Here is a 19,030-nt window from a genome sequence, read left to right as displayed (position 1 = left end):
CCTATAACCATCCTCATATCTACTCAAACCTCTCACTTTATTTTTGCCACCACCCTGTGAAAAGTGAGGAAAAAACAACAGTTTGAGAGAACAGCCATATTTTGAAGCGTATCCTGCAAGCTGAACAATCACGGTTCTGGGCAAAAACCTGTGACTAGATTTCCCCCAGTGTGCAGTCTGGGACTAGCATGGGCCTGCTGTGCACCCCTGACTCTTTCCCCCTGCTGCTTGCTGGGAGCTGATCAAAAAAAGGAAGCAATAAGATGCAACAAGCCAAAAACTAGCTAATAAGCAATTCACAAGCTAATTAAGCAAAAAAACAAGCCCCATTTCTGGATGTGGGGTTTTTTTTTTTGTTTTTTGTTTTGTTTGTTTTTTTGAGAGTTTGGCATGTCTGATAATGATGGTTTACTGTTGACAAGACTGTACTCTAAAATAATGTGCAAAAACATATCAATTAAGAGGAGGAAGGAACTGTGATTTATAGTCTAAGGAAAATCTTTCATCTGCCTAGTAGCTGCATTGTGAAATGTGCATGTGCTGTCAGTCATAGCAGCAGCAAAAGTCCTTCCATGGCAAAGCATCCAACTGTGCTACCATAGCTACAACCATGTTCAAGAACGATTGTTAAACATTATAAACCATGTAAGTCAGAACCGGCCTCACGAATCATCGTCAACCATCAGTCAGGTGCATGATGCCATGCAATGGACTGAACAGCTCTACCAGCTGAACCCATCTACTGCACCCTAGGTGGCCTCTAAGGAGGGAATGCAACCCTAGAATTGGATGCAGGGGACTAGACCCCTGCAGCCACCATGGCAAAGGTCCTTCATGCAGCTGTTTTCAGGCTCAGATCACAATGTATAACCGTGTAGTGTGTAACAACGATATGTGGGGTGTGTACGTGTGTTTTCAACCTGGTCAGAGAGGCTGAGTAGTAGTATACAGTAGTAGGTAAAACGTCCCCTCCCCTTGCTCGCTGTGAGCCAGGCAGCCCGATGTAATGCACGGGGACAGCTCCTTCGCCCTCCTGAATCAGGAGCCTGCCTGATGGGAGAAACATAGGAACAAACAGCAAAGAAGAGAGACAGGCAGGCAGCCCCCATTGAATGGGTGCGCCACTTGCGCAACTGCCCCCTTTACACCCAGTCAGCTACGCAATCCCGTTGGCGTAAATGTCTTCGCGCATACCGGTGCTGCACTGCGGAGGTGCTGCTCTTCAACCAAGCTTTCCTTGCTCGCTCCTCCCCCATCTTTGCTCTATCCCCGCCCCCTTCCTCTGCTGTGATTGGCGGGGGTGGGCGGAGTCTCCGGCGGCGATTGGCCGTTGGTGTGCTGAGGCGGGGGTAGGTTGCGCGCAGGGTAATAAAGTTAGTGGGGCTGTCTCAGTGCGCGTTAGAAGCGGCCGCGAGTTGGATCTCTATGGAGGTGGTTGACGGAAGCTTTTGGCTGCTCCTGCTTGGGTGACTCGGAGGCTCGTCCTGCGTCGCACGCTCTCCCCCCCCCACCCCGGTCCCCGGCTCCCTCTTTCCCCCTCCCTTCTCTCGTCTTCCCCCCCCCCCCTGCCCTTGGTAGCCGCCGGGATCCGGTGAAGCTGACGAGGCCCCAGGGAAGGTGAGGAAGCCGGTGCCGGCGGACAGCGGTGGGTAGGTGGGGGGGTACTGTTGTCTAAAATGGCCGCCGCTAAAATGGCCGCCATCTTCTTTTCGCTTCCCCCTCTTTCTTCACTACAAAATGGCGGCTCCGGCCGCCGGGACCGGCTTCTCCCTGACCGGTGAGCGAAGGGCAGAGACTCGCAGCCTGTCCGGCTAGGATGAGAAGCCGTGGGGAGGTACCGGCTGCGGCGCGGCCGGGCGGGGGGAGGAGCGGCGGGGGGAGCCGGTTACCGGCTCTGCCCTTGGAAGGGCGCCTCAGCCCGCTCGCGGCGGCGGGGTAAAGGGGAGGCGGAGGACTGATTTCTCCGGGGAAGGCAGTGTGGCTCCCGCGTAACCCGGGAGAAGCTACCTGCTCCCGCCTACACCGGGGTGTAGGATGAGGGGTCCTGATCTGCCCCAGGGAGGGGCGAGTCCTTGATCCCCGACCTGCCCGAGAGGGGGACGCACCTTCGGGACCGTGGTCGCCCCCATAGGATCCCCTCCTTGGGGGCGGGCGGAGGAGCCCTTCGCTCCGCAGGAGCTTCATTTCACCGCCGCCCCCCCCCCCCCGCCCCGTTTTGCGCTTCTCCACGCCCTTTCGGGTGCCTCCCTGCGCCGGCGAAGGGGGAAGCGCTTTGTCTGGGCGGCGAGGCCCTCGCGGGCTGCGCATAGTCCGGGGGGGGGAGGCCCGTCGCCCTGCAGAGGGCGGGCTGGGGCTTTCCTGCTTCCCTCGCCGAGAACAAAGAGCCGGCCGGGCCTGCTGCGCCTAGGAACGGGCGGCGCCCGGAGGCGGGGGGCAGGGGGGCGCTCGGGGCTCCGTGCAGCAGGGAGGGGGGAAGTGCCTGTGTCCTGCGGGGCGGCGCTGCTGCCGCCTGCGTTTCCCGCAGCCCTTTTGTTCGGCTGCAGCCCCCTCTTGTTCCCTTCCCTTGCCCCCAGCCCTGAGTAGGCAGGGCAGGATTAGAAGGTGTATTGCTCACGCGGAAAGGATCCCTAAAGAGTAGGAGGTAGCGCTTACCTGCCAAACCTGCATAGGAGGCAGGGGGACTTCCTCAGGGGGAAACACTTTTCATGCGCTCATTCTCCAGTGACGAGAACTATGCTAGGCTCCATCATGCCTTATCTCGTCACTTAATTTTTTAAAATGGCTGAGCCAGTAGAAGAGGTTGTGGAAGGAAAATTTTGAAACACAGAACTGTTCAGGTGCTCGATCTTCTCTTTTCAGAGCAGACTACCTCCATGATGAGTACTGCTCTGATTTTTCTTTTAAAGGCCACCCACATTTCCAGGCATGCTCAAACTACCTCCATCTTTGGATCTTAACCATTTGTGGGGTGAGGCAAACGGAGTTTAAAGCAGTTCTGTAGTTAAATGACTATCACATGGATTAGATAGTCATGTGATCTTAAATAGGCCTGGATTAAACCCTTTATGATCTGGCACATCTGTTCACACTACGATTTTTAGGATGCATTCCTGTTAAATTTGATATTATTGCGTGGCTGTTCCTGCCAAACTCAACAATAGTACAAATAAATCTTAATTTAAGTAACCTGTAAGAAAAAGGTGCCTCTCGGACAAGAATTGAGACCTTATTTTTGGCCACAAGAGAAATGATTATGGTCACATAATCGAGCTTTCTGAGAATGTCCCTACATTGCTTTATGTTGCTGATGTCATCAAGTGTTGCACATAAGTGAAGGAATAAACTGACTTTCAAGCTGTATTTAAGCTCTGGGGGAGTGCTTTTTAATAAAAGCCCTTGGTTAACACAAACCACATTATTTGAGTTTAATAGATGTCATCCTGCTGAAGAAAAGAACTCTGATATGAGCACAAGCGAATAATTGTAATATGATCTCTTGATTTATCGTTCTAGGTTTTTTTCCCCCCACCCTGTCAATTTATTATTCTTTTGAAGATTCTTCGTTGTCAAGCCGCCAAAGTGGAGAGTGCGATTGCAGAAGGGGGTGCTTCTCGTTTCAGGTAGGTTTTTTCCCCTCAATGACAGACTGTTGTAAAATAACTCAAAAGCAAAATGTCTGGCAATATATACGTTGAACTGTCTCCCTGAGAATTTTAAGTTCGTTTCATATGCTAAGTGACGGATTAATTGTATCACTTTTAACTTCTGTTTGTGAAGGATGTATAGCTAAACTTTCAAATAAAATATACAAAAACCGTGTAGCTAGTCCTGAGCTAGAGAGAGTACTTTTGAAAAGCCTTGAATAAAGATATTTTCTTCTCTGAAACAGTGCTTCTTCAGGCGGAGGAGGTAGTAGGGGTGCACCTCAGCACTATCCCAAGACTGCCAGCAACAGGTATGTCATATTGCCATGGTGGTAAAAACATATACACCCATAAATGAGGAGTCTACAGGTTTGAGATCAATAATTGCTGCATGCATGCAGACTTCTCTAAGACACCATGTGATTATACTTTTTGTCAGTTTTTGTTAGCTTGCTAACAGATAAGACTGACAAATCTTATTCCAGTTTTGTATACAAGAGAAAAAGACATTTACCTTTTTAGTTAGGCTGGCCAACTGTAGGCAATTACTAACTTGTTAGTGCTAATATGATCAGATTTCATTTAACTGAAGTGAAGTAAAGGGGGTGTGGAGAGAAGTTGTTGGGGATCCTAGAGAATACCCAATCCTGCAAAAGAAGTATGTGGGTCTCCGTACTGTCCCCATAGGCTAAGGGCGCACCTATTGCACAACCAGTTGCAGGTTCATATCCTAAATCTAAGGTGACATTCAATGCTTCTGCTGCTTGTGACAATATTTGAGCAAAATCGTGTTTTCTCAGTTTACTTATTTATATTTTTCAATAAATACAGCGAGTTCCTGGGGAAAACCCCAGGGCAAAACGCTCAGAAATGGATTCCTTCACGAAGCACTAGACGAGATGACGACTCCGCAAATGACAAAGAACGACATGATGCAATCTTCAGGAAAGTAAGAGGGTAAGTTGGTCTGTTATTTTTAAGGTTAATATCAATTGGCAAAATGGAGTACTAAAAATTATCTTTTTCCCCCATATTGTCTTACCAACCTGTAGTATAAGTACTTTTTATACCAGTAGTTTTCAACTTGTGGTCTTCAGACCCCAAGGGGTCTGCAGACTATATCCAAGATTTCCAGAGGGGTCCACACTTCCGTTAAAAGTTGTGGGGGTTTTTTGTTTTGTTGGTTTTGGGGGGGAGGGTCCACAAATGAAATGTCTTATATGGTTAAAATTGAAATACATAGTTCCTAATGGAAGGGTTAGAAGGAGGGGCAAATACATGTGCATAAACTTATGAGAGAGTATTCCTGAAGCTGGTTAGAAATTCCTGAGTAGCTGTCTTCTGTAAGGGATTGGTGGAGCAGGAGCAGTAGAAAATATGAATTGTCTGCCCTGTGTCATGTAAAAAAAAACTTTAAGGGGGGGGATTAAGACTGCTATATTCTCTTTGCTACTGAGTGTATTTTTCATGTGCCCTAAAAGCTACTCTAGTTGACAAACACACAAAGTAAATTCTGTATTTTCCACAGTATGCATCCGATGAAGTGAGCTGCAGCTCACGAAAGCTTATGCTCAAATTGGTTAGTCTCTAAGGTGCCACAAGTACTCCTTTTCTTTTTACAAAGTAAATTGCTCTTGTCAAAAGTGAAAACTGGAAGAAAACCAGGAGAACTCAAATCTTAACCCCAACTCATGTAGATTAAACTGTATGGACTATGTGAACATTTTACAAACATAACTGATTCCTCTTAACTTTTTTTCCTATAGCATACTAAATAAACTTACTCCTGAAAAGTTTGACAAGCTATGCCTTGAGCTCCTCAATGTGGGTGTAGAGTCTAAGCTCATTCTAAAAGGGATCATACTGCTGGTAAGTCAGGTGTATTTTTAAGTGCTTATTAATTTAGTATTTAATAAGAATAAGTGATTGTACTAAAACTTAAGTTTTTGCTTAAAGGATGATTGATCTTGGTTAAAGTCTCAGAATTGTTCCTGTTATATAAAATAGGGACAAATAGATGACGGAATATTGTCCAGAACTTAATTTTATTACATATTGGGGGTTACAACTGGAAGAGAAGCAGCAGCCTAACTAACCAGCAATTTAATGTTTATGCATATATTAAAACAACCTTTCCTGGTAAAGATTTCTACAGTAGTACAGGATGTGAAGACTTCTTTTAATCTGAAGCAGGCTTTTATTAGCCACAAATGCTTCTGATATTTCTATAGGTGGTCTTGGGACTCTGTTACACTTTGAGTGCCAAGTGATAGTGTAGCTTTTTTTTTTTTTTTTTTAAACATTGCTACTACTAGTAGTTATACTGTGCAAAATAATTTGTACTGTACTACCCATCTTTGTGCTCTGTGTAAATTACTTCAGTATAGTCAGGTGAACTAAAATGGGGCTGGCAGGGACTTTGAGAGATAATCTAGTCCACAGACACACACCATGCTGTGACCCCCACCCCTCCCCCCGGTGCAGAGGCAGAACCAAATACACTCATTCACATGAAATAAAAGATGTGTGAGCTCAGGCACAACTACTATCTAAATCCCATAGCAATGTTGTAAGACTATAATAGATTCTGAGGTGGTTGGAGGGGAGGGAGGAGGGTATTTTTTAACATTGGAATACCAGTGTGTTGAAGATTACACAAGATACTCAAGTTCTCTAAGGCTGTAAGAGGTTAGGAAATACCAGGAGTCCATCTGGAACAATAGTCACATATAAGAGTGACTCTTGTAACTGTATGACTGGGTACTTTGCCCCCAAATAGACAGTTTTAAAAAGTCCCCTGTTAGTGTCCTGTTGAAGATATTCACTACTTAATCCTGAAAGGGTATCTTAAAGTTTGAATTAAAATCTAATCAATTACGGTACTAGAAACATACTATTTCTTTAGATCGTAGACAAAGCCCTCGAAGAGCCGAAGTATAGCTCCCTGTATGCTCAACTATGTCTGCGGCTGGCAGAAGATGCACCCAACTTTGATGGCCCATCAGCAGAGTGTCATCCAGGACAGAAGCAAAGCACAGTGAGTGTCTTATTCCTCTCTCTCACTGAAAATCTAAACTTTTTGCTTGTCGTTAACTGCATTGGTCTGAAACCTAATTATATCTTGTTTGTAGACATTCAGACGCCTCCTAATTTCTAAACTTCAAGATGAATTTGAAAACCGCACCAGAAATGTTGATAGTAAGATTAAAGCTAGTCTATATTAAATCTAGACTTTATATTTTATGTATATTTGTAGAGTATTGTTGACACACTTCTCTTTACGTCCAGTCTATGATAAGCGTGATGGTCCCCTCCTCCCGGAGGAGGAGGAACAGAGAGCTATTGCCAAGATCAAGATGCTGGGGAACATCAAATTCATTGGAGAACTTGGCAAGCTTGATCTTATTCATGAATCTATCCTTCATAAGTGCATCAAAACAGTAAGTGTCAGGACTTCCTAAATTTGTGTAACAGCTTGGTAAAATAGTTCTTTACAGCTAACATTCAAGTGCGAAATAGTCAATACTGCTTTAAGAAGTGTGTATGTAGGAAAATTTGAATAGTTAATGACCGTGCAAAATACTTTGGGGGTTTTTTGTTTTTGTTCAAGAGGGGCAACTTTCAGTGCAGTATATAGCTTTATCGAACAGATAGAGTTCTCATCTTGGAGAATTCTCATAGGTTTTAATTTGGTCCAGGTATTTTGCAGAATCAGGCTCTATATAGAGAGAGGGGAGAGCATTCTGTATTTTGAATTAACCTCATAACTGTCTGCAGAAGGATCCCCCTGTTAATGGAAATAATCCCTCTTTTTAATGTTTTAGCTTTTGGAAAAGAAGAAGAGAGTCCAACTCAAGGATATGGGGGAGGATTTGGAGTGCCTCTGTCAGATAATGAGGACAGTGGGACCTAGACTAGACCATGCAAAAGCCAAGGTATGTCTTTCTTTCAAACGGGAGTACTAACACTGATTTTTAAAAAAAAAAATTTTGGACCCAGGTGTAATATGTTGCAATCCACTTTGAATTAGTGTTTCAGACTGAGTGCTACTATACCAAAACCTTTAAAAACTGGCTGGAAAGAACTAGATTTGGACTAAGTTCTTTATATTCAGGGAGTTCATCTACATTTAATTGTGTTGCTTTTTCATCACTTCATAATTGGTGTGAACTCTGCATACTTAGCGCAGACTTGTCCTCTTCCCCCCCTCCCCCCCCCCCAAACAGAATGCTGGAACCGTTGTGTTAAATCTGTGAAGGATTCATATTTTGATTGTATTTTTTATTTGAGATGGCTTTCTGGAGAGGGGGAAAAAGGCAGAAATAAGTTGCTTGTTCACAATTTTCACTCTAGAAAGTTGGGGAATTATGTATCTGAATATTTTCTATTGGGGGGGGGGGGGGGATGATGTAGATCTGTATTCTAAGCACAAGCAACTAGTTACATGATGTTTCTTCTATATGTTTATGGCCTATAACTTTCCTAACCCATGTCTCTTAAGGTTGACTTGTCTTCATAGGTATTTTTAGTAGCTGGTCATTTGTCAGAATGTTTATAAAGCTAAGTAGTGTTGACTTTTGCCTCAGAGTGACTTGGGCAGAAGATAGTCTAGTGATTCAGCTACAGTCCATTCCAATCCATTCCCTTAAAGGAATGGAAACAGAAGGGGAGGACAACAGCCTGTTTCTCTTTATCGTTTTTAGATCATTTGAACACTGCCACATTTAAAATGTAATTTGTAATACTGATCCTGAAAAGAGAGACTACTGAGGGGGAAACTGAAACTTTAAACAACTAAGCTAAACTTGGCCTCTTTCTCCTCTTAGTCCTTAATGGATCAGTACTTTGCCCGTATGCGCTCCTTGATGTTAAGTAAGGAATTGCCAGCAAGGATTCGTTTCCTGCTGCAGGTAAGAGTGCCAGTCACTTAACAGTTTGTCCTGTGAGGTTTTTTGCCCTCTTTGTCTCGTCTCTTCTCTCCCCCCTCCCATTAAGTTTTTGCTTTTTTCATTTAGGATACTGTGGAGTTGAGAGAACACAACTGGGTTCCTCGCAAAGCTTTTCTTGACAATGGACCAAAGACTATCAATCAAATCCGTCAAGATGCAGTAAAAGTAAGTACTTCCATGTACATTTGCATCAAATGTAATGATGTATTATTGGTTATCTGTGGCATGTTTGCATGAAGACTCCTGGACTCTGACTAAACTCTTAATCCTAGAATCTGAATAGACTGCGAATACATATTCTGGACTTGCAGAACTATCTAGATGAATTGACTAAGATTCTAAATCTGTCTTTGAAGGATCTGGGAGTCTTTATTCCTGCTCCTATGGCTCAAGGGATGAGAAGCGACTTTTTTCTGGAGGGACCGTTTATGCCACCCAGGATGAAACTTGACAGGGACCCACTTGGAGGGCTTGCTGATATGTTTGGACAAATGCCAGGTAAACGGAAATCCTAAAGCTGCTGTGGCAGCAGCAGCATCCTCTTGAACGTCAGGTGTGTACATGACTGTCTATGTTCTCATTCACCTTCCTATGTACAGGTAGTGGAATTGGTACTGGTCCAGGAGTTATTCAGGATAGATTTTCACCAACCATGGGACGTCATCGTTCAAATCAACTTTTCAATGGCCATGGGGGACACCTCATGCCTCCTGCTCAATCCCAGTTTGGAGATCTAGGCAAATCTTTTTTGAAAAATCAGGTAAGGAAGACTTTTGGTGGTTAGGTATATCTGAAACCTCTTAGTTTTGGAATCTCTTTAGATTGAGACAGATGTGCAGGCTTCCAGATGGATGATGGTCATCTGTGGTGTATAAGGTTCTTACAGCTGGTAGGAGAATAAGCACTTCTTGCACACTGCGTCGTTTCTCCCCCAGCTCCCCTCTCCATCCCCCCCACCCCCACCCCCCAAAAAAAGAGAGAGACTGATGCAAGGGAGACTTCTTTCTTTATTGCCAGGGAAGGTGCACATTTAATGACTTCAAGTCAGAAGTGTGTAATGTGTCGATTTTTTTTCTTTTAAATCCATGGCCCTGGTTTTAGGGATAGAATACACTACTTTTTTTCCCCCTCTTTCTTCCTTCCCTGGCAAATATTTTCTATTGAACTTCTAGTTCCTTTGGTACTACTACCATATTTTGTGCACCCCCGTCATCTGCACTTCTTTTCTCTCTATCTTTCTTTCTTTCTCTCTCCCTCTCTCTCCCTCTGAAATAGGGGCAAAGCCAGCTCTACCATAACCAGAATCAGGGACTGTTATCCCAGCAACAAGGACAGTCGAAGGATATGCCACCTCGGTTTTCTAAGAAAGGACAGCTTAATGCAGATGAGGTATATACCTACATTACTTGCAGCATTCTTAATATATTGCCCAATGATTATAGCAAGACGCGTTATTACGAGGACTAATGCTGGACCTCTGCTTCTCATCTCCTCCTCTTTTTCTTTTTTGTCCCTTCTCCACTTTCACTTTAACCCTCATTATCCTTGGGTGTCCAGCGTCCTGTGAGCAAGATTATGAGATATGAGGGCAATTTCTCAGGATTTTTCTTTCATAAAGCAAGGCCAATACCTCTGGCCTTTCATATAAAGGAGCTCTTCGTCTGGTCACAATACCGGCTCTCTTTAAAGGTCTGCTTTGGGGAGTGGTTGGCCATGATAAAATAACATTTCAGTCAATCTGAAAACTGATATGCATGTACAATAATACAAAGTTTACTCTGCATTTGACACAGTCACTGAGATGTCAACTTGCATATTTTTCCTTTAAATCTTGGCTTACCTAATAGCCATGCCTCTGTTTCCAAACCAGATCACTTTGGGTTTATATTGCAGTCCTCAAAATACCAAAGCAAGGCTGAAACTAGCAATATTGTGTCTTTGATATTGTAAATCAACAGCCAAGACTTAAATACACAGGCACCTTATATTAACACATTTTGTTTCAAATTGGGACTTCGTTCATTCTGTTGTTGGGTGTTGAAGTACACACTTGGCCTATTCCTGATTAGTTTTACTAGTGTAAATTCTGAAATCCCATTGAATACACTAGTGTAAAACTGGCATGAGATCAAGATCAGGCCTACAAAAATAAATTTGTCCTGAATCACTATACTACATTAGCAGGGCTTGTGTGATATTCTGATTATTTAATGACTTGCCAAGGAACTTCAGCAGTTTGATGGGCTAGGATTTGTCGTCTTACAGATAAGCCTGAGACCTGCTCAATCTTTTCTAATGAATAAGAACCAAGTGCCAAAGCTTCAGCCCCAAATAACTATGATTCCTCCCAGTGCACAACCACCACGCACTCAGACACCACCTTTGGGACAGGTAAATATTCCTAATTTGATAAGTAACTATTGTTTAGCTCTGTATAAATATGTATGCAATTTAAGCGCTGACAACTAAAGTAGCTCTTGCACATGCATCAGGATAAATCACAATCGTATATAAAAAACAATGAAATGAATACAGGCTTTTCTTCTGGCTGTACTTTCAGCAAAAGATTATTTGAATAAATGTAACCAAATACGTAATTTCTGAAACTACCCTAACTTTATCACTTATTTTCAAGCCTCCTCAGCTTGGTCTCAAAACAAATCCACCACTTATTCAAGAGAAGCCTGCAAAGATCAGTAAAAAGCCACCACCTTCTAAGGAAGAATTGCTTAAACTCACTGTAAGTTAATGTTGTACTCTGCTCCAAACAGGAGACACGGCTGCTGCAAGAAATCAGTGGAGCTCAGATATTCATTTCTGTTTCAGGAAGCTGTTGTGACTGACTATCTGAACAATGGAAATGCAAATGATGCTATCAGTGGTGTGAGAGAAATGAGGGCTCCAAAGCCCTTCCTACCCGAGATGTTGAGCAAAATTATCATTCAATCCCTAGACCGATCAGATGAAGATAAAGAGAAAGCAAGTGCTTTGATCAGCTTACTCAAACAAGAAGGAATAGCCACTAGTGACAACTTCATGCAGGTACTCTGTGTTGTAGCTTTGGAGTTCTTTTTGAGTTAAAGGTTCTGTTTTTGATGCTTAGCTTCAAAAAGGTAGTCTGCTTAAAAACTGTAAGTGATTTGAATGCTGACCTTGCAAGTCCCTCTTCCCAACTGTTGTGGCTTTACAACTACATTCCTATTTCATATGTGACAGTTTCAATGACTGTTTCCAAGATCTACAAATGGAAATCGTGAAACTGACTAGATGGTTTTCCAGTTTCTTATTTGATAGAATTCTACTTCTTTTTTTTTTTCTGTAATATCCTATAGTACAGGGGTTCTCAAACTGGGGGTCATAATTCCTCATGTCGCAAGGTGTTTGCATGGGGATTGTGAGCTATCAGCTCTGCGGGGCAGACATTTCCCAGCCCCCATTAATTTAAGTCTTTCTCTCCCCCCCCCCCCCACCCCCCCATATAAGGGGATCACACTCAGAGGTTTGCTGTGTGAAAGGGGTCACAATACAGAAAGTTTGAAAACTGCTATAGTAAATTGTAGGTACTACTCCGAATAATAGACACAGTTTTCACTGGATGTATAGTTAGTGTCCTTTAGACAGAATAGACCTTGCGTGTAAGGTTCTTTCATCTTGTAGTTCCCTAGACTAATCATGTTGCTGACAAGTTAACATTCTTCCCTCTTCCTAGGCATTCCTGAATGTATTGGACCAGTGTCCCAAACTGGAGGTAGACATCCCTTTGGTGAAATCCTACTTAGCACAGTTTGCAGCCCGTGCCATTATTTCAGAACTGGTGAGCATTTCAGAACTGGCTCAACCACTGGAGAGTGGCACCCATTTCCCCCTCTTCTTGCTTTGTCTTCAGCAGTTAGCTAAGTTACAAGACCGTGAATGGCTAACTGAACTCTTCCAACAAAGCAAAGTCAACATGCAGAAGATGTTGCCAGGTAAGCAATCAAAAATACTTGTGACATGATATTAATCATTTTATCTTGCAACTTCTGTGAAGTGCACTAGGGTGGAAAATGCCATGAAACGTTCTTGGGGAGGGGGATAAGGTATTTTAATAAATAACTTTGTCATATAGCAGAATTTCTTATATTGATCAGGTTTTTTTCTACCCCAGTGATTTATTTGATGTCGTATCAATGCTATTCTTCAAGTTGTCTATATGGATGCCTGAGATGAGGATGTGTGTGTGCCATTGCATTCTTAATTGGAGTTTTTGTTTTGGTTTTGTTGGCTAGAAGTGCCATCAAGTTCATAAGTGGGAGATGACAGACATGCTATTTTGAAAGATCAGCCTTACCAGGAGCCTTCCCCAGGTAGACCTTTTTGCCATGCCTTCCAACTTAAAATGCCAGTTTTCTCAGAGCAGTGTGTGAAAGATACACAGTTGTGACTCCCTGGGAGATGGTCTTCTGGCACATTGGTCCCTTATATGCCTTCCCTTCAATTTCACTGATCTATAAAGCCCTGCTCAAAGAGAAAGCCATGATCACTTTCATAACCACAGTGTGGCCAAGATGAATGTGGTTCCTGGCCCATCTGGTCTGCCTCTGTACCTTCTTGTAATGACTGATCTTCTGGCTCTGTAGTAGCGCTCCATAACCTGCCCCAGTTTATCATCCCAGCTTCTCAGGCCGAGAGCAGGAATGTTCTTCTGAAGTTCAGTTGGTTCTATGTGTGTGTAGATGCCAGGGGAGAATAGGTAGAAGATCTAGAAGTACTTCTGCTCTTGCAAGTCCTTTTTAAATAGCAGGAAATCTATCTTCAGCTTTTGTACTAATCCTGAAATTGATGGGCTTGTTCCTGAGCTCTGTCAAGGTTCATTTATCTGCCATTACAGCTTTCCATCTGCCACTCAGAAAAACCCCTTATCTTTGCATATCCTGCAGCAAGATTCCTTAAGGGCTTCCTTAATCTGTTCCTTCCAGTGTAGGACCACAACTTACCCTGGAACTTCAGCTTAATGCTTAACACAGTAAGAGGATTTCCCTTCAAACACAGGACAACCTGCTGACTGCTTCATCCATTCTTCAACACTTCGTTCCTTGTGGCAGTCGCCTAAGCCAGAAGGGATGGGGAGCTGGAAGCCTTCATGGCTGACCCACCATATGCTGTGTCTTCTGGGCAAAAGTTACGTTACAGGCCTACCACACTTCTTCCATGAAGTATCACTGGACTGCCACATCCATCAGGACATTCATCTGTCTTCCCTAGACAAGTGGAACTTAGATAAGGTTCAGAGACCAGTCTTCATACATTGGATATAAAATGGGCCCTGGGTTTGTGTCCTTATCAAAGTAAGTCCTTCAAAGGGCTTTCCCTAGACTCTGCCCTTTGGAGGGGTCACTCAGTCTCCTCTCAGACTGAAGTGATTGTGGTGGTGCATTTTGCTTTCTGGGATGAACCCCCTCAAGTCACTGCTTACTCCGTGAGGGCTCATCTAATTCCATTGCCCTCCTTAAGAAGGTGCCCATCAAGGACACTTGCAAGTCAGTCACCTTATCCTCCCTTAATACATTTTCATAGCATTATGCCTTATTCCATGCCTTCAGAGCAGACGCAGCCTTTGAAGCTGTTCTATACTTTGTATGGGATCCACCTCCTAAACACCCTCCTCCACATTAAGGAATTGCTTGGGACTTTTATGTAGTACACCCTGTGACAGGGCCAGGCCAGATGGCTATAGGAGAGTAATCGAAGGCAGATATATTAGCCCCAGGCTAAGTAGATCAATTTCCTTGGGTAAGGTAACAGGGAATGTTCCAGAACAATCAGGAACCTTCTGGAGACTATTAAGACAGGCTGATTAGAACACCTGAAGCCAATCAAGAAGCTGCTAGAATCAATTAAGGCAGGCTAATCAGGGCACCTGGGTTTTAAAAAGGAGCTCACTTCAGTTTGCATGTGAGGTGTGCATGTGAGGAGCTGGGAGCAAGAGGCGCTAGGAGCTGAGAGTGAGAACGCGGAGTGTTGGAGGACTGAGGTGTACAAGCATTATCAGACACCAGGACGAAGGTCCTGTGGTGAGGATAAAGAAGGTGTTGGGAGGAGGCCATGGGGAAGTAGCCCAGGGAGTTGTAGCTGTCGCACAGCTGTTCCAGGAGGCACTCTAGACAGCTGCATTCCACAGGGCCCTGGGCTGGAACCCGGATTAGAGGGCAAGCCCGGGTTCCCCCCAAATCCTTCCCAACTCCTGGTCAGACACAGGAGGAGTCGACCTGGACTGTTAATTCAGGAAAAATGGCCAAGCTGAGGGCTGCCGTGAAGCTCCAAGGCGAGCAAATCCGCCAATAAGCACAAGACCCACCAAGGTAGAGTGGGAGCTTTGTCACAACCCGTAGGGACAATAACTCCAAGGAGAGGTTACTTAACTTAGATCCATAGACTTTAAGGCCAGAAGGGACCATCATGATCCTGTAATCCAGTGGTTCTCAAACTTTTGAATTGGTGACCCCTTTCACACAGCAAGACGCTCAGTGCAAGACACGCCTCCTACCCTGAAAAAACACACAACGCTATTATAAATGCTGGAGACAGTGTGGTTTGAGGGTGAAGGCTGTCAGCCTTCGACTCTTCTTTTTCTTCTTCCTCCTCCTTCTACTCACTCACCTCAACCCCCAGTTTGAGAACCCGTCCTCTAATCTGCCTTGCACATTACAGGCCACAGAACCTTGATCACCCACTCCTTTTTAATAGACCTGTAACATCTAGCTGTGTTACTTAAGTCCTCAAATCAAGATTTTTAAAGACGTGAAGTTACAGAGAATCCACAGTTTACACTAGTTTAAACCTACTCCTATAGTAATGGCCCTATTTGGTGTTTGCCATTACCTCCCTTCCCATTTGCTTTGGAGTCTTACTGTGCTGTGAGGTTCTGAAGGAACTGGAGTGTCCTAGTTTGCTCCTCATACCAGAGCACAAGGAGGCATACAGTGCAGGTGCAGACCCATAGGCGCTATTAGTAGAAAAATCTCCTAGTCTGTATGGGCATGTGTACATCCTTGCCTGGAGCACCCATCATGGCAAAACATCATGAACTCAGTTACTGTGCAGTTGTAAGTAACCTCTCCTTTTCAGCTAAGCTGGTTTGGTCCATCGTTTAACTTCAAAAGTTGTCTTAGTTATTCAGAATTTTCATTCAATTTGTCTTAGAAATTGATCAGAATAAGGATCGTATGCTGGAGATCTTGGAAGGGAAAGGACTGAGTTTCTTGTTCCCACTTCTGAAACTGGAGAAGGAACTGTTGAAGCAAATAAAGTTGGATCCATCCCCTCAAGCCATCTATAAATGGATTAAAGACAACATTTCACCCAAACTTCATGTAGATAAGGGATTTGTGAATATTTTGATGACCAGGTGAGCTGATAGGTTTGCTCTGAATTAATCAGTCATACTTCTTAGTAGTTCAAACATGGACTTGTGCTCATAATGTCTTATGAAGTATCCACATAGCAGGAATAAAGTGTACCCTGCAGAAGGAGGATATAGAGACAAGATATTACACAAGTAGGGGGTTCATAATGACTTGTTTTTAATGCTGTTTAAAGCACTACGGCAGAAGGAAAGAATGCTCTAAAGAGCAAATCCTGACCTTGTCCTCAAATCCTTCAGTGCCCTAACAGCAGAGTCCAAGGAAATAGATTAGGATTCCTTGCATCTGAAGATGAATAGGCCCACAAATAACTTGTCTGTCTACTCATTGAGTACTTCCCCAGATAGGACCTTGTTGGTCTTTGGGTTTAATGTGGTGAGTTCTAAGCAGTTGAAAGTGGAAAATATTGATAGTGAATTTAACTAACTGACAGAAGTGCTTGTTTGTACAGCTACTTCGACGATGTGAAAGTAATTCACTAGTCTTCTATGAAAACATTTTGAAATTATATCTAATTTTTATTTCCAGTTTCTTGCAGTATATTTCAAGTGAAGTAAGCCCGCCTAATGACGAACCAGATTCTTCGTCTGCTCCTTCTAAAGAGCAGTTAGAACAGGAAAAACAACTGCTTCTTTCCTTCAAGCCAGTAATGCAGAAGTTTCTTCATGACCATGTTGATCTACAAGTGAGTGCTCTGTATGCACTTCAGGTGCACTGCTACAACAACAACTTTCCAAAAGGTATGGATAATGTATTTACATATTTCCCTCAAATACAGTAACAAATTGGCAAAGTATGAATCCAGTGCCATCCATGTTATGAAGTGTTTAGTAAACCTGTCTGTCAAAGGGCAGTCTCTAATAATTGCAGCCTCTGCTACTTTTATAACTAGGATGTGCTTAAAGTTTACTTACCTAAATGAAACTTCATTTAATGTGTAATTGTCAGCCTTGTGTAGAGCTTTCTACAGCTGGGGAAACTGCTTCTGAGGAAAGCAATATGCCTAATATTGAATTGGTTTACCTGGCCTGTTTTTATAGGCATGTTACTGCGCTTTTTTGTTCATTTCTACGACATGGAAATTATTGAAGAGGAAGCCTTTTTGGCATGGAAAGAGGATATTACTCAAGAGTTTCCAGGGAAGGGCAAAGCTTTATTCCAGGTAAAACTGTATAATGGAGCAGAAATTGTAAAAAATCTTTTTTCAGTATATATCTGCCTACTTCCATTGTGCTGATGAGTTCAGGGAAGCCTATTGTAAAAATATTAAGTACTTAGCTTAATTTAGAAATGCTCTTATGTGGCATTTATTTGGGCTCGGGAAGGGAATCTGAGGCAGGATAAAGGAGCACTGTACTCCACACAGTAAAGGGACAAAGGTCCATGACATGTATGCTAGCCAAAAGAAATGCTTTCTATGCTAGTATTTTAGGGGAAAGCCACCTGAATGAGACGTAGAAATTTGTGTGCGCGCGCACAGTCTGCTCGTTCTGCTTCTGAAATTGCATTGATATGATTGCAGGTAAACCAGTGGCTAACCTGGCTGGAAACTGCTGAAGAAGAAGAATCTGAAGAAGAAGCTGACTAAAGAACCAGCCAAAGCCTTAAATTTGTGCAAACACTGTTGCTATGATGTAACTGCATTTGACCTAACCACTGCGAAAATTCATTCCGCTGTAATGTTTCACAATATTTAAAGCAGAAGCGTGTCAATAGGATATTCTTCTGCATAAGGTTTTTGTAGTAATGTCTTAATCATAGTCTACCATAAAATATTTTAGAGTATCTTTAATGTTTAGATAACAGTGTATTAGCAGCATGCAATAATTACATCATAAGTTCTCAAGCAGCAGCAGTCTATTGCAAGGGTTTTCTTTGCTGCCAGTTATTATAGGCTGTTAAGTTAGAAAACTGAATAGCAACACTGAATACTGTAGAAATGCACTTTGCTCAGTGTAATACTTGAGTCGTTGCAATATTTGATTATCCATTTGGTTGTTACAGAGAATCCTTAACTGTAATCGATGGTTGTTGCCGTAATAGTATATTGCCTGTAATTCTACCTCTAGTAATGGGCTTTATGTGCTAGATTTTAATATCCTTGAGCCTGGGCAAGTGCACAAGTCTTTTTAAAAGAAACATGGTTTACTTGCACAAAAACTGATCAGTTTGGAAAGGTGGTTAAATGCCCTTGGAAGTGGTTTTTGTGGGTGTGAAACATAAAATAGTGAGAAATTGAATTGGTCCCTCTTATTATAGTATTGAAATTAAGTCTACTTTAATTTATCAAGACATGTTCATGCCCTGATTTTATATACTTGTATCTATCAATAAACATTGTGATACTTGACTTGTTTCTGAATGTCTCCCGGTAGAAGAGCTTTGACTGTCAAAGGTTAATTGGATTCCTTAAAAACATTTCATCCAAATGGAGTGAAGTTAAAGTATAGAGGTGGTAATATACTGATGAGGTAGAGCTGAGGCCTTGCTAAATGAGGGAAGTTGCACTATTAAAAGTTAAATTTGTGAGTTTAAATCAACTTTTTTTAACAGTGTCTACAAGGGAGTTTGAGTGGCTGTCTAAACATTATTCCCAATTGATTTAAGTTAAACTGCAAAATGTCACCATTACATTATGTCTACTGATGGGTTAGGGCCAGTTTAACTTTCAGATTGCATTGGTTTTTACTAAGTGTTAATTTCATAATATGTAGACACTGTTCAATGGATTTTTTTTAAAAGATGAGATACAAGGGAGTGGGGGAGTGAAGAAATTCTAATCACAGAGCAAGTTTTATTAATTCCTGAGATCTGGGTGACTGCATTTTGTAGTGGTGTGGTTGCTTGTACCTTCCTGTGAAGTATCTCATACTGGCTACACATGAGGACTAGATGAACCACTGCCCTGACCCAGCATGACAATGGTGTGTTCCACAAGCAATTTAAAACTTAGGATTTCCTCACCTGAAGGACAAGCTATTGCCTTCTACTAAAACAGAGAAATAGTATTGATAAGCTTGCAAACACACTTTTA

The 19,030-nt window shown here is 42.8% G+C and overlaps 1 protein-coding gene, 1 long non-coding RNA gene and 1 other non-coding gene across 4 annotated transcripts in view; 2 read left to right on the top strand and 1 right to left on the bottom strand.

Annotated features, from left to right (window-relative positions):
• Positions 1-2,884, bottom strand: part of LOC141988925 (uncharacterized) — a 43,577-nt gene extending 40,693 nt beyond the window's left edge. Inside the window, exon 1 of the long non-coding RNA XR_012639868.1 lies at positions 2,653-2,884. This is a non-coding gene — a long non-coding RNA (uncharacterized LOC141988925). The remainder of the gene's footprint in view (positions 1-2,652) is intronic.
• On the top strand, positions 1,802-18,346 carry EIF4G2 (eukaryotic translation initiation factor 4 gamma 2). Of its 2 annotated transcripts, XM_074955056.1 has the most exons (22): positions 1,802-1,834; positions 3,514-3,620; positions 3,890-3,955; positions 4,476-4,601; positions 5,411-5,513; positions 6,550-6,681; positions 6,776-6,842; positions 6,933-7,084; positions 7,469-7,579; positions 8,471-8,554; positions 8,660-8,758; positions 8,950-9,091; positions 9,193-9,353; positions 9,869-9,982; positions 10,859-10,984; positions 11,229-11,333; positions 11,420-11,635; positions 12,303-12,561; positions 15,776-15,980; positions 16,525-16,736; positions 17,037-17,158; positions 17,519-18,346. In XM_074955056.1, exons 1-22 carry the CDS (start codon positions 1,817-1,819, stop codon positions 17,582-17,584), a joined length of 2,793 nt encoding a protein of 930 aa, XP_074811157.1. In that variant the 5' UTR covers positions 1,802-1,816; the 3' UTR covers positions 17,585-18,346. The 2 variants fall into 2 exon arrangements, with proteins under 2 accessions (XP_074811157.1, XP_074811158.1); XM_074955057.1 differs by lacking the exon at positions 9,869-9,982.
• Positions 10,019-10,185, top strand: LOC141990281 (small nucleolar RNA SNORD97). Its single transcript, XR_012640147.1, has one exon. It is a non-coding gene; the product is annotated as a small nucleolar RNA SNORD97 (small nucleolar RNA).
• Positions 18,347-19,030: the final 684 nt, after the last annotated feature.

This window comes from Natator depressus, chromosome 6, assembly GCF_965152275.1.
Source record: "Natator depressus isolate rNatDep1 chromosome 6, rNatDep2.hap1, whole genome shotgun sequence".
Lineage (NCBI taxonomy): Eukaryota > Metazoa > Chordata > Testudines > Cheloniidae > Natator > Natator depressus.
This window is presented reverse-complemented; position numbering and strand designations above follow the sequence as displayed.

Excerpts from the sequence above, each read along its gene's own strand:
- EIF4G2 (XM_074955056.1), top strand. Across the intron at positions 7,580-8,470 it reads TAGACCATGCAAAAGCCAAG|TCCTTAATGGATCAGTACTT; the intron begins GTATGTCTTTCT and ends TTCTCCTCTTAG. Across the intron at positions 16,737-17,036 it reads CAACAACAACTTTCCAAAAG|GCATGTTACTGCGCTTTTTT; the intron begins GTATGGATAATG and ends CTGTTTTTATAG.